We start from the raw sequence: 13,518 nt of genomic DNA on the forward strand, positions 1-13,518 counted from the left end.
GCGTCGACGCAGTGTGAAAAAGCCTTCCGGAAATCCAGGAATACGGAATCGATCTAAAATCCCTTGTCAATAGCACTCAACACTTCATGTGAATAAAGAGCTAGTTGTCTTTCACAGGAACGATGTTTTCTAAACCAATGTTGACTGTGTGTTAATAGAGCGTTTTCTTCGAGGCAATTCATAATGTTCGAACACAATATATCTTCTAAAATCCTGCTGCATATCGACGTCAACGATATGGGCCAGTAATTTAGTGGATTACTCCTACTACCTTTATTGAATATTGGTATGACCTGTACATTTTTCCAGACATTGTGCACGGATCTTTCGTCGAGCGAACGGTTGTATATGATTCTCAAGTATGGAGCTAATGCATCAGCATTCTCCGGAAGGAACCTAATTGGTATACAGTCTGGACCAGAAGACTTGCTTTTATTAAGTGATTTAAGTTGCTTCACTACTCTGAGGATATTTACTTCTACGTTACTCATGTTGGCAGCTGTTCTCGATTCGAATTTTGGAATATTTACTTCGTCTTTTGTGAAGGCATTTCGGAAGGCTGTGTTTAGTAACTCTGCTTTGGCAGCACAGTCTTCGATAGTACCTCCAGTGCTATCGCACAGAGAAAGCATTGATTGTTTCTTGCCGCTAACATACCGGTTGATCAAAAAGTCAGTATAAATTTGAAAACTGAATAAATCACGGAATAATGTAGATAGAGAGGTACAAATTGACACGCATGCTTGGAATGACTTGGGGTTTTATTAGAACCAAAACAATACAAACGTTCAAAAAATGTCCGACAGATGGCGCTTCATCTGATCAGAATAGCAATAATTAGCATAACAAAGTAAGACAAAGCAAAGATGATGTTCTTTACAGGAAATGCTCAATATGTCCACCATCATTCCCCAACAATAGCTGTAGTCGAGGAATAATGTTGTGAACAGCACTGTAAAGCATGTCCGGAGTTATGGTGAGGCATTGGCGTCGGATGTTGTCTTTCAGATGTTGGTCGATCACGATACACTTGCGACTTCAGGTAACCGCAAAGCCAATAATCGCACGGACTGAGATATGGGGACCTGGGAGGCCAAGCATGACGAAAGTGGCGGCTGAGCACACGATCATCACCAAACGACGCGCTCAAGAGATCTTCCACGCGTCTAGCAATATGGGGTGTCTTTTTTTTTGTTCTAGTAAAACTCCATGTCATTCCAAGCATGTGTGTCAATTGTTACCTCTCTATCTACATTATTCCGTGGTTTATTAAGTTTTCAAATTTATACTGACTTTTTGATCACCCGGTACTCCACATACGACCAGAATCTCTTTGGATTCTCTGCCAGGTTTCGAGATAGATGATAGGATGGACCATTTCTGGAACTGACGACTGATCTTACTGCAATATTTTGTTTGTGCACCTTCGAGCCGGCCGGGGTGGCCGAGCGGTTCTAGGCGCTACAGTCTGGAACCGCGCGACCGCTACGGTCGCAGGTTCGAATCCTGCCTCGGGCATGGATGTATGTGATGTCCTTAGGTTAGTTAGGTTTAAGTAGTTCTAAGTTCTGGGGGACTGATGACCTCAGTAGTTAAGTCCCATAGTGCTCACAGCCAGCACCTTCGATAAGGAGTTAAGTGTGGGTATGTTTGCATTTTTCTGTGTCATTCTTTTATCTGACCTTTTGTGAATGTATTTAACGCTTTTCAGTGATTGTTGAATGTGACTCTGGTACTTTGCTGTTGGGCTACTGGTTGTCTTGGTGATGTTGTCCTTCAGAACATCTAGTGTTTGGTCGGTGGGTAGCTTTTCACTCATGATCACTAATAAATGCCTTTGTCTGCTTTTGTTATAATTAATAAAGAATAGTCACTGAGGATGGCACATGTTGTTGTTGTGGTCTTCAGTCCTGAGACTGGTTTGATGCAGCTCTCCATGCTACTCCATCCTGTGCAAGCTTCTTCATCTCCCAGTACCTACTGAAACCTACATCCTTCTGAATCTGCTTAGTGTATTATTCTCTTGGTCTCCCTCTACGATTTTTACCCTCCACGCTGCCCTCCAATGCTAAATTTGTGATCCCTTGATGCCTCAAAACATGTCCTACCAACCGATCCCTTCTTCTAGTCAAGTTGTGCCACAAACTTCTCTTCTCCCCAATCCTATTCAATACCTCCTCATTAGTTACGTGATCTACCCACCTTATCTTCAGCATTTTTCTGTAGCACCACATTTCGAAAGTTTCTATTCTCTTCTTGTCCAAACTAGTTATCGTCCATGTTTCACTTCCATACATGGCTACACTCCATACAAATACATTCAGAAACGACTTCCTGACACTTAAATCTATACTCGACGTTAACAAATTTCTCTTCTTCAGAAACGCTTTCCTTGCCATTGCCAGTCTACATTTTATATCCTCTCTACTTCGACCATCATCAGAGGATGGCACAAGGGTGCTCAAACGTGTAGTTTAAATGAGAAAACTTGTTCGCATAACAGGTGGGCCCATATTCAGTATCTCACTTGAGATTTGAGCAGCAATGTAGAGCCCAAGAAGTTCAGCACCTCAGCGCGTGCGGCCAAGAACGCGCAGTAATCTTTCCTGTTTTGCGCACTTTTTGTGCCACTTCAGGCTCCGGCAGCATTCCTGGGAGCAGGGCGGCGGCAGCGGCGCGCGCCGGCGTGGGCGGCGCATGCGCGGTGGACGCGGACGGCTGGGAGGGGGGAGCCAGGCCCTCCGCGCCGCCGCGGGCCTCGCGGTCGGCTCAGTCGCGCTCCAGCAGCGGCAGCGGCAACATGATGCAGCACCAGCGCAGGTTCTACCTGGGCGAGGACCCCTTCGGCGGCAGCATCTACGGCCGCGAGCGCGAGTACGACGGCGTGGTGCCCGCGCGCAGGAAGCACCGCCAGGTCAACGGGCATCGCCGCCACGACGAAGAAGACGACCCCGCGAGGTAAGCCTCGCCCCACACTCAACATTTGCATGCCTTTGTAACTGGCCTTGTAGAGCGGGGGCCTTCACTCGCAAATACCTGCTCATTAGCACCACATGTTTCTCAGCCCCCAGTCGTCCTCAGTTATTCTCAATGTCGTTCACAGGTTGCAGTATCTGATGTGAACAGACCTCGTCGGGTAAGATGAAATAAAGGCCTACTGGAGACAATATTCGTTGTTTTTTCTCTCCAGTACTGCCACCCTATTTCGTGGTATTGCTCATGACTCACACGTGCATAATGACAGGTACAACTTGAATATTACTGGACTCAGGTTAAGAACAGCCGACAACGTAATAAGACACACAACAACAGTGAACTTAACGCTGAAACACTACATAAGGAAAAATCTGTGCAAGTATAGGACTTCAACGTCAGAAGGTCGGGGCAAAGAAAAAAAGACACAATAATACGCCATTACTAAACGCCAGTACATTTTCTCTCTTTCAACGTGCTTAATAAACTAAAATAGGACAAATGGGAAACAACGATGTCACAGCACTGGCGAAATATATTTCAATGAAGTTAAACTGCCTTTTTGCGTAATACAGACCAAGAATAGAAAAATAAAACGGAAGCTGCATTACGTCCTTTTGAATAATGCAGATGCCATGTAAAACAATTTAAAACACTGTCATTATTAATAATGTCTTGTGATGAGGGCCTCCCGTCGGGTAGACCGCTCGCCCGGTGCAAGTCGTTCGATTTGACGCCACTTCGGCGACTTGCGCGTCGATGGGGATGAAATGATGATGAATAGGACAACACGACACCCAGTCCCTGAGCGGAAAAAAAAAATCGCCGACCCAGCCGGGAATCGAACCCGGGCCGTTAAGATTGACAGTCCGTCGCGCTTGCCACGTAGCTACGGGGGCGGCGGGCGAATACTGTCATTATTGAATATTGAAGATAGTGGTCTCTGCCAATTAACAACGTTAATGTTAAAATTTTATTCTAAGTTAGAAAGGACGAAAGAAGGAGTCCGACAGATTGATTTCCTCTGAGGTATTCGTACATGCCAAATGTCTCTTTACTTTGCGATAATTCCTTTCCTGACACGTTTCTTTATAGACAGATTGCAGGTAATAACAGAACCGAATGCAACCAAATTACTATGCCGTAAATTTTAGTGATTTAGATGGAAGGTGCATCATGTTTCCTGTTTTCTAGTCCAGTCGTCTGGCAAATAATTTAAAGAAAGAAGAATTTCAAACGTTGTGCAGTTTTCCTTTGCAGCTAAGTATTCGATTCCGGTTGTAGTTTACTTTTAGTCAATCTACTACCAATAGTCCTATTGTTAGCGTTGCTAACTAGTGAAGCGAACCTCCTGGGATTTAGTTCCCGAAGATCACCTACTAGTCGTGAGACCAGATGAGGAAAGTCTGCTAAGTGACGGCCAAATCGAAAAGCGGAAGTCACCCGTTATTTATTTGTCTAGTTACTCTTCAAAGCAGACGTATACCAGCATTTAGCGAAATGAGATTAATATCTCTATCTTATATGGTGCCTTCAGACTATTCTGCGCTGCCGAGCTTCAAAAATTCTTTGGCTACCTATCGTCGGCCTGTAGGCGCTGTAACATCTTGTAGTGAACTGCTGCAGTGCTTTTAATGAAACTTGTCTTTTGCGGTATGCTTCGAATCGCGTCACCTATTGCAACTTTTGCGTCTGATGCAGCCTGAACGTACAGCTAACTCATACTCATTTTTCGATTTCTTGTGCTCTTTAATGACTTGTTTGTCAGTGCAGACAGCTATTCCTATTAATTTATCTTCATTGGGTGGCTGAACAGGTCCTCGTTTGTGAATGCAATGACATGTATCTTTCATTTGGTTGAGCCCTTTTAGAAGAGAAACTGCCCTCCCGACCTACAGTATTACTGGATCAGTGTTGGGCAGCGTTACTCTTGCGAATACAGCTTTGCTTGTATCTGTCGACCGCGGAGAATGGACACTGAACTTCGCCGCTATTGTTACAAGTTGTTCGTCCATCTCTCGTGATTCGCAAGTATTAAGCAGAAGCACATACAAGCTTTCTGAAAATGACGTATTTCTGTCATGTAATGAATGACTAGTTTGGCCCGATATCTACATTTATCGTAAGGAACCTGAGACGTACTGGTTGACTGCTACGGTCGCAGGTTCAAATCCTGCCTCGGGCATGGATGTGTGTGATGTCCTTAGGTTAGTTAGGTTTAAGTAGTTCTAAGTTCTAGGGGACTGATGACCACAGATGTTAAGTCCCATAGTGCTCAGAGCCATCTGAACCATTTTTTGAACGTACTAGTAATAAAAGCAAATTTACCGTGAATTTCCGTCTTTGACTTACAGGGGCAACTATTGTACATCATTTTCACAATCTAAAGTTGATCCAGGTTGTATTTTTTTTTCCTTTTGTTGTCATTGTACACTGTTGTTATTCAGTTTAGTTTCTAGCTGTAACAAAAAAATATTTACCATACTTTTGTAAGGTCGTTATATAAGGTAATAGGTAGTGATTGTTGCATAGGTGCAGAGACTGTAATTCTGCATACTCTACAGAGAGTATTATCTAGTAAACAGATTCTAAACTTAGAGAGAGCGTTCCTAATTTCGAAATATGCCAGTTTCTCCATCGACCAACTTGCTCTAAGTATGGAAAAAAACATAAGTCAATGCAGACGAGTAGGAAAAATAATCCTGCAACGTTCGAATACGGTAACAATGGCGTGCTGCTTGACATAGACACTTCGATTAAATATCTGGACTTAATTTTGCAAAGCGACATGAAACGAAAATATAGAACTTTGTTGCAAGGAAGGCGAATCGACTTCGATTTATTGGGAGAACTCTAGGAAAGTGTTGCTCATCTATAAGAGGGACCGCGAACAGAACACTTCTGGGAGCCATTCTTGGCTTCTCCTCGAATGTTTGGGATCCCAAACGGATCGTGTTAAAGGAAGATTTGATGTGGTACAGAGGCTTACTGCTAGGTTTGTGACCGGTAGGTTCGATCAGCACGCAAGTGTTATTAAAGTTAAATCAACTGAGAACCCCTGGAGGGAAGAAGACGCTCTCTTCTAGAAACATTCTTCAGAAAATTTAGAGAACGGGCATCTGTGACAGACTACACAACGACCCTAGTGCCACCAAGAGACATCTCGCCTAAGGATCGCAAAGGGAAGAGAAATTAGTGCTTGAACGGAAGCACATAGATGTTTTTACTCTCGCTCCATTTTAGTGAGGAACGAGAAATGGAATGACTAGCATCGGTCCAAGGTACTCCACGCCATGCAGCGAATAGTGTCTTGCGGAGTGTTTATGTAGATGTAGAACAACCCATTAACTTCGTGTGTGCTAGTTGGTATTCCATTGTATACATTCAGCGGTAGCAGTAATTAGAAGAGAACACTCCTCAATGATATTTCTAGGAAGTTCGTTGACACAGTGATGTTTCTGAATTTTAAAATTTTCCCGATGAGTTGAATATTCAAAGAAGGGTCGGAATCTACACAATATGGTTTTGATAGAGCCAGCCCACGCACCGTGAGGAACGCACCACTGAACACCTGTGATTTTGGTGACAGTATTGTCATTTTGGGACTCCATCATTAAACAACCAGGGGAAATGTGCATGGCGGAAAATCTAATGATCTTGATTGCGGCTATCAGTTGGATAATACGTGGCTCCCCGCCATTTCCACGATTTGTTCCAGACGAAGAACACAGGCTTAGCAGTTCACTTCCGCAGTTCCACCACCGAGGGCGATGCCCACAGCGTAATGTGGTCCGTCTGCTACCATTATCTTAATTGCAAACGCGGAATACGCATCGTGCGCTAATACATTGTGGGCCGGGAGAAGTATTCAGTCTTCGATGGCTTACCTGAAAATGACTGACACGGAACCAGTTGAAATACCGTCGACTACAGTGAACGACGAGTGGCAGCAAGCACGAAACGTCAGTATAAAGTCATGATTGTCCGCAGCTCGTGGTCGTGCGGTAGCGTTCTCGCTTCCCACGCCCGGGTTCCCGGGTTCGATTCCCGGCGGGGTCAGGGATTTTCTCTGCCTCGTGATGACTGGGTGTTGTGTGATGTCCTTAGGTTAGTTAGGTTTAAGTAGTTCTAAGTTCTAGGGGACTGATGACCATAGATGTTAAGTCCCATAGTGCTCGGAGCCATTTGAACCATAAAGTCATGATTCATCAAATCATGCGTAGGATGTTCGCAGCTGACATTCAACAATTATTCTTCGACATTTCTAAATAATGTGCCAAAGGATTTCAGATGACAAATCTATGTCGATGAGGTCAAACACATGTACTGTCAGTGATAAGAATTGCTACAAGTCCGTAAGCCAGGATATCCAGCGAAATTAGAACTGTGTAGCTATGCAGGACAGATTTCTTTCGAGGGTTGTTATGCCAGTTATTTCCAGAGCCATTATTTAAAGTTAAATTTAGAACAATCTGCCAGTGTATTTTTGTGTAAAGCCTACATATACTCCACAACCCAATGCACAGTGCTTGGCAGAGGCTACTTTGTACCATTTAGCCAGTCGGTGTCTTATTTACGTACAGGTTTGGGTGCATTTTTCGTAAGGTTATACTTACATATTAAGATCACAAGAAACACAACTGAATTTTTCATATATTCCATAAGGCACCGCTTCATAACGTCTCTTAAACACTAGATTCCCTAAGATATACTGCACTCTCTCAGAACTCTCCCAGGAAACCTGTCCTCCAATCGCCATCCACGTGTTCGCTTCGTGCTGTTAGCTCTGTTCTTAAACATTGTGACTGGCTCCAGACGTTTAAAGCAAATTAAGGCCTCACTTTTTCAGTGGGCTGCGTAATGTCGTTTCTGTCCTTCTAGCGCCAAGCTGTGGTATTATGGCTTGGGAATTTTCATGTATACTACAACTGTAGGCACGTAACTTCAAAGAAAAATACATAAAACAGTTTGTCTGTGTCAGTCACTTTTATTTAGCAACAAATACTGGCACCACGCGTTTCGACAGCATGCTGTCATCGTCGGGTGCTTTACAGTTACATGGAAATTAATTTTTACTATAGATTTCTTTATGCTTACATGCCAAATTTATGTAAACAACTGTATATGATGTGTGAATTGATGGTGTTGTTTCTTCCTGGGCTCTGTGTACCAGATAAGCATACATTCCGCAAAAATGGGCACATTTCCGTACACAAGCTTACTGACACAACCAGCAAATAGATCTCATCGCACATCAAAGGTATCTATAACTAAAAATTAATACGCATGTAACTGTAAAGCCCCTGATGAGATGCGTCGTGCCGATAAATACCGCATGTATAAAAATGAATGCACGGGTTTTAAGACTTTGTAGCATTTATCACATTCAACTTACAACCACAAGGGCCGAGCAGTTCTAGTCGCTACAGTCAGGAACAGCGCGACCGCTACGGTCGCAGATTCAAATCCTGCCTCGGGCATGGATGTGTGTGATGTCCTTAGGTTAGTTAGGTTTAAGTAGTTCTAAGTCTAGGGGACTGACGACCTCATCAGTTAAGTCCCATAGTGCTCAGAGCCATTTGAACCATTTTTACAATTATAAACAATACATTAACCGAAAGTTAACTGAAATAGTTTTTCTTAAGTGTTCAAAGTGAGTACCATTCGTCACACGGCACATATCGAGTCGGTAGGCGAGTTCTTCTCAAATCTTGATCAGTGCGTCTGGAGTAATTGTTGCAACAACTGCTCCAATTACGTTTCTAAAGTCGAGTAGATCAGTTGATAGCGGAGGTACATGCACATGATCATAGATGAACCTCGAAAGGTAAAAATCGTATGGCGTCAGGTCGGGGAACGTGGAGGCCATGCGAAATGAGCTCTGCCATCAGGCCCCTTGGGGTCAAGCCAGCGATGTGGTACAACGTCCTTCAACCAACTGCGTACTGAGTTATGCCAGTGAGGCGGCAAAGTTCTACGGTTCAGCTTCTTCCAGTTGATGGATGCATCAAGATAAGAAACGCCACTTGCAGGTACTTCATCTTTCTCCTAGGATTCAGTTTAGGGAGTCTCGTTGCATCTGTGCCATCTCGTGGGGATTTTCTGATCCCCAGATGCGCACATAATGCGTGTAGACATTTCCACTTCGCTGAAATACCGATTCATAACTGAAGGCGGCACGATCCAGAAAATCTTCATCATCATGCAGCGACATTTCGTTTGCATAGTTGGCAAGTAAACCGTAGCCTGTAGACTTCAGAGTTTGCAACAATTGCAAACGAGAAGGACATAGTTGTAAGCGTCTCCTTAGAAACTCTCGACACAGACGTCACTGGAATTGCTAATTCACGACTAGCCTTCCGAATTGACTGCTTGGTATGAGGCGTGGAAGGCTCTCCACTCGTCCAGCATGTTCTTCACTCACTGTTTATCGTCCCGCACACACGAAGCAGTGCATGCACATGCGCACGGGTGTACAAAAAAACTGTCTGAGTTTTTGTTTCATTTAATGTATTACTTATAATTGTAAGCTGAATGTAATAATGCCTTAAAACCCTATATTCAGTTTGAAGCACCCAGTACTGGTAAATTATTGTGACGGAAGCTAAAAAATTAGTTTATAACTATTTTTTATTACTATGCGACTTAACATCTGAGGTCATCAGTCCCCTAGAACTTAGAACTACTTAAACCTAACTAACCTAAGGACATCACATACATCCATGCCCGAGGCAGGAATCGAACCTGCGACCGTAGCGGTCGCGCGGTTACAGCCTAGCGCCTAGAACCGCTTTTATTTATTTATTCGAGCCTCCTTCCTCACCTTCAGCCCGTCCTTTACGCCCGCCAAGTGTTGCCTTCTCGGCCCGGCTTCTCCGCCTTTAAAGAGAGAATGTAACTTGATGATGTCGAAACGCGCTCCTTCTGACCGACAAACTAAGTATGCCCCTTCTGCTGCCTTTGTTTGCAACATGACTTGAATAAAAATAAATGTAAATTCCATTGAGAAGGCATTCACATAATTGTTATGGAAACGTAGCCTAACTTTCTTTCTCCGTGCGTGGAAAAACGGGAAGAAGGAAACTCATTACTGCTGATAAGTGAAATTCTCTTCTTCAGAAAGGTTATGAATTAAAGTAGGCTTCTGCTGTTTGATTTTACACATAAATAACATAAATATGTCTTCCTGGGCAAAGAAGGAAGAAAAGAAGGAATCTAAATAAAGGGTATATACCAGTTTCATCATTGTGTCGTATGCTTCCCACAAAACAAAGTAATATATACATATAGGCTTAACTGGTCTATATTGATGATCTTCTCTGATTACTTGCTGTTGGAAATCCTCCTCCTGCTACGTGAAGAGTCCGCAGCTCGTGGTCGTGCGGTAGCGTTCTCGCTTCCCACGCCCGGGTTCCCGGGTTCGATTCCCGGCGGGGTCAGGGATTTTCTCTGCCTCGTGATGACTGGGTGTTGTGTGCTGTCCTTAGGTTAGTTAGGTTTAAGTAGTTCTAAGTTCTAGGGGACTGATGACCATAGATGTTAAGTCCCATAGTGCTCAGAGCCATTTGAACCATTTTTTTTTTTTTTTTTTTTTTTGCTACGTGAAGTACAACCTTGTACCACAAAGCATTCGTCTAATATACGACATGCTTGGTGGATAGTGTAAATTACGTACTTCTATTGGTTGCAGTACTGTTTTAGTTAAAAATTTGCGTAATTTGCTATGTATTTTTTAGTACACATCAACTTGCGATGCTCAGTTGTAAGGTATACCCAGAAGTCCTCCCTATTGCTTGATTCTTTTGTTAGGATGTAATGCATCGTTTGACCTTTCAACCAGTTGATTGCGTTTCGTTTTGTTTTAGGGTAACGTATACTGTCAGGGTTTAAAAATTCAGCAGGCGTTACGGCGTTGGGCGTAGTTCTGCTGACGCTCGCTATCTTTTGTCTTATGTAGAGCCATATGTCTTTTACAACAATCTATGCTCTTAGGTATCTGGTATATTACATAAATCGAATAGATTGAAGTTCGTCGTAATTTTCCTGTTTACAGCAAAGTACCAGGTCGATCTGACATACGTTGGCAGCTTCCGGCAGTGAATATTTTCCCATATTCTTTCCCAGTTATAACAAAGATACTTTTTTAAACCGCTCGGCCACTCCGGCCGGCTATAAGTACTTTAATACAGTCGTACTCCCCCAAAAAATCTATACAATATGGATAAATTTAAGCTGAACAAAAAATTGTGCTGCTATATTTTTTCGATGTGACTATTAAAATGTGTGTTCGAGGTGATTGTGGCTACCCTTCGCATATTATTTGAACAATGAGCTTTATCCGTCACTGTTGTTGTTGTTGTGGCCTTCAGTCCTGAGACTCTATCCTGTGCAAGCTTCTTCATCTCCCAGTACCTACTGCAGCCTGCATCCTTCTGAATCTGCTCAGCGTATTCATCTCTTGGTCTCCCTCTACGATTTTTACCCTCCACGCTGCCTTCCAGTACTAAATTGGTGATCCCTTGATACCTCAGAACATGTCCTACCAACCGATCCCTTCTTCTAGTCAAGTTGTGCCACAAACTCCTCTTCTCTCCAGTTCTATTCAATACCTCCTCATTAGTTATGTGATCTACCCATGTAATCTTCAGCATTCTTCTGTAGCAACACATTTCAAACTATTTATCGTCCACGTTTCACTTCCATACATGGCTACACTCCATACACTATAGGCTCACGGTGTGCACAAGCGCACACGTACAAAAAGTATCGTATGTACGTGTACGTTCGAAAGATCACCACTGGGTTCATATTGGCCTGTTCGTCACTATAGGCCAATATGAACCCAGTGGCGATCTTTCGAATGTACACGTACATACGATACTTTTTGTATGTAACTTTCTGTACACTTATGCACACCGTGAGCGCTGAACATGTGCGGGTACATCTACATCTACATCTACATTTATACTCCGCAAGCCACCCAACGGTGTGTGGCGGAGGGCACTTTACGTGCCACTGTCATTACCTCCCTTTCCTGTTCCAGTCGCGTATGGTTCGCGGGAAGAACGACTGTCTGAAAGCTTCCGTGCGCGTTCTAATCTCTGTAATTTTACATTCGTGATCTCCTCGGGAGGTATAAGTAGGAGGAAGCAGTATATTCGATACCTCATCCAGAAACGCACCCTCTCGAAACCTGGACAGCAAGCTACACCGCGATGCAGAGCGCCTCTCTTGCAGAGTCTGCCACTTGAGTTTGCTAAACATCTCCGTAACGCTATCACGGTTACCAAATAACCCTGTGACGAAACGCGCCGCTCTTCTTTGGATCTTCTCTATCTCCTCCGTCAACCCGATCTGGTACGGATCCCACACTGATGAGCAATACTCAAGTATAGGTCGAACGAGTGTTTTGTAAGCCACCTCCTTTGTTGATGGACTACATTTTCTAAGGACTCTCCCAATGAATCTCAACCTGGTACCCGCTTTACCAACAATTAATTTTATATGATCGTTCCACTTCAAATCGTTCCGCACGCATACTCCCAGATATTTTACAGAAGTAACTGCTACCAGTGTTTGTTCCGCTATCATATAATCATACAATAAAGGATCCTTCTTTCTATGTATTCGCAATATATTACATTTGTCTATGTTAAGGGTCAGTTGCCACTCCCTGCACCAAGTGCCTATCCGCTGCAGACCTTCCTGCATTTCGCTACAGTTTTCTAATGCTGCAACTTCTCTGTATACTACAGCATCATCCGCGAAAAGCCGCATGGGACTTCCGACACTATCTAGTAGGTCATTTACATATATTGTGAAAAGCAATGGCCCCATAACACGCCAGAGGTTACTTTAACGTCTGTAGACGTCTCTCCATTGATAACAACATGCTGTGTTCTGTTTGCTAAAAACTCTTCAATCCAGCCACACAGCTGGTCTGATATTCCGTAGGCTCTTACTTTGTTTATCAGGCGACAGTGCGGAACTGTATCGAACGCATTCCGGAAGTCAAGAAAAATAGCATCTACCTGGGAGCCTGTATCTAATATTTTCTGAGTCTCATGAACAAATAAAGCGAGTTGGGTCTCACACGATCGCTATTTCCGGAATCCGTGTTGATTCCTACATAGTAGATTCTGGGTTTCCAAAAACGACATGATACTCGAGCAAAAAACATGTTCTAAAGTTCTACAACAGATCGACGTCAGAGACACAGGTCCACAGTTTTGCGCATCTGCTCGACGACCCTTCTTGAAGACTGGGACTACCTGTGCTCTTTTCCAATCATTTGGAACCTTCCGTTCCTCTAGAGACTTGCGGTACACGGCTGTTAGAAGGGGGGCAAGTTCTTTCGCGTACTCTGTGTAGAATCGAATTGGTATCCCGTCAGTTCCAGTGGACTTTCCTCTGTTGAGTGATTCCAGTTGCTTAGTTTAGGAAGGGCACGAGGTGCTGGGCGCCTGGCAGAGGCAGGCGAGGGGTACGGAGCAGGAGCGACGCACCTCTGGCGGCCGCGGTGTACTTGGAAAGTTGTCAGCGGCC

General features: G+C 43.8%; 1 protein-coding gene across 1 annotated transcript in view; it reads left to right on the forward strand.

Annotated features, from left to right (window-relative positions):
* The window catches only part of LOC124779271 (serine/arginine repetitive matrix protein 2), an 874,478-nt gene that overhangs the window by 792,992 nt on the left and 67,968 nt on the right, over positions 1–13,518 (forward strand). The window contains exon 11 of the mRNA XM_047253700.1: positions 2,637–2,958. Coding sequence (XP_047109656.1) covers positions 2,637–2,958 — 322 coding nt within the window. The remainder of the gene's footprint in view (positions 1–2,636; positions 2,959–13,518) is intronic.

This window comes from Schistocerca piceifrons, chromosome 1 (assembly GCF_021461385.2).
Source record: "Schistocerca piceifrons isolate TAMUIC-IGC-003096 chromosome 1, iqSchPice1.1, whole genome shotgun sequence".
Taxonomy (NCBI): Eukaryota; Metazoa; Arthropoda; class Insecta; order Orthoptera; family Acrididae; genus Schistocerca; species Schistocerca piceifrons.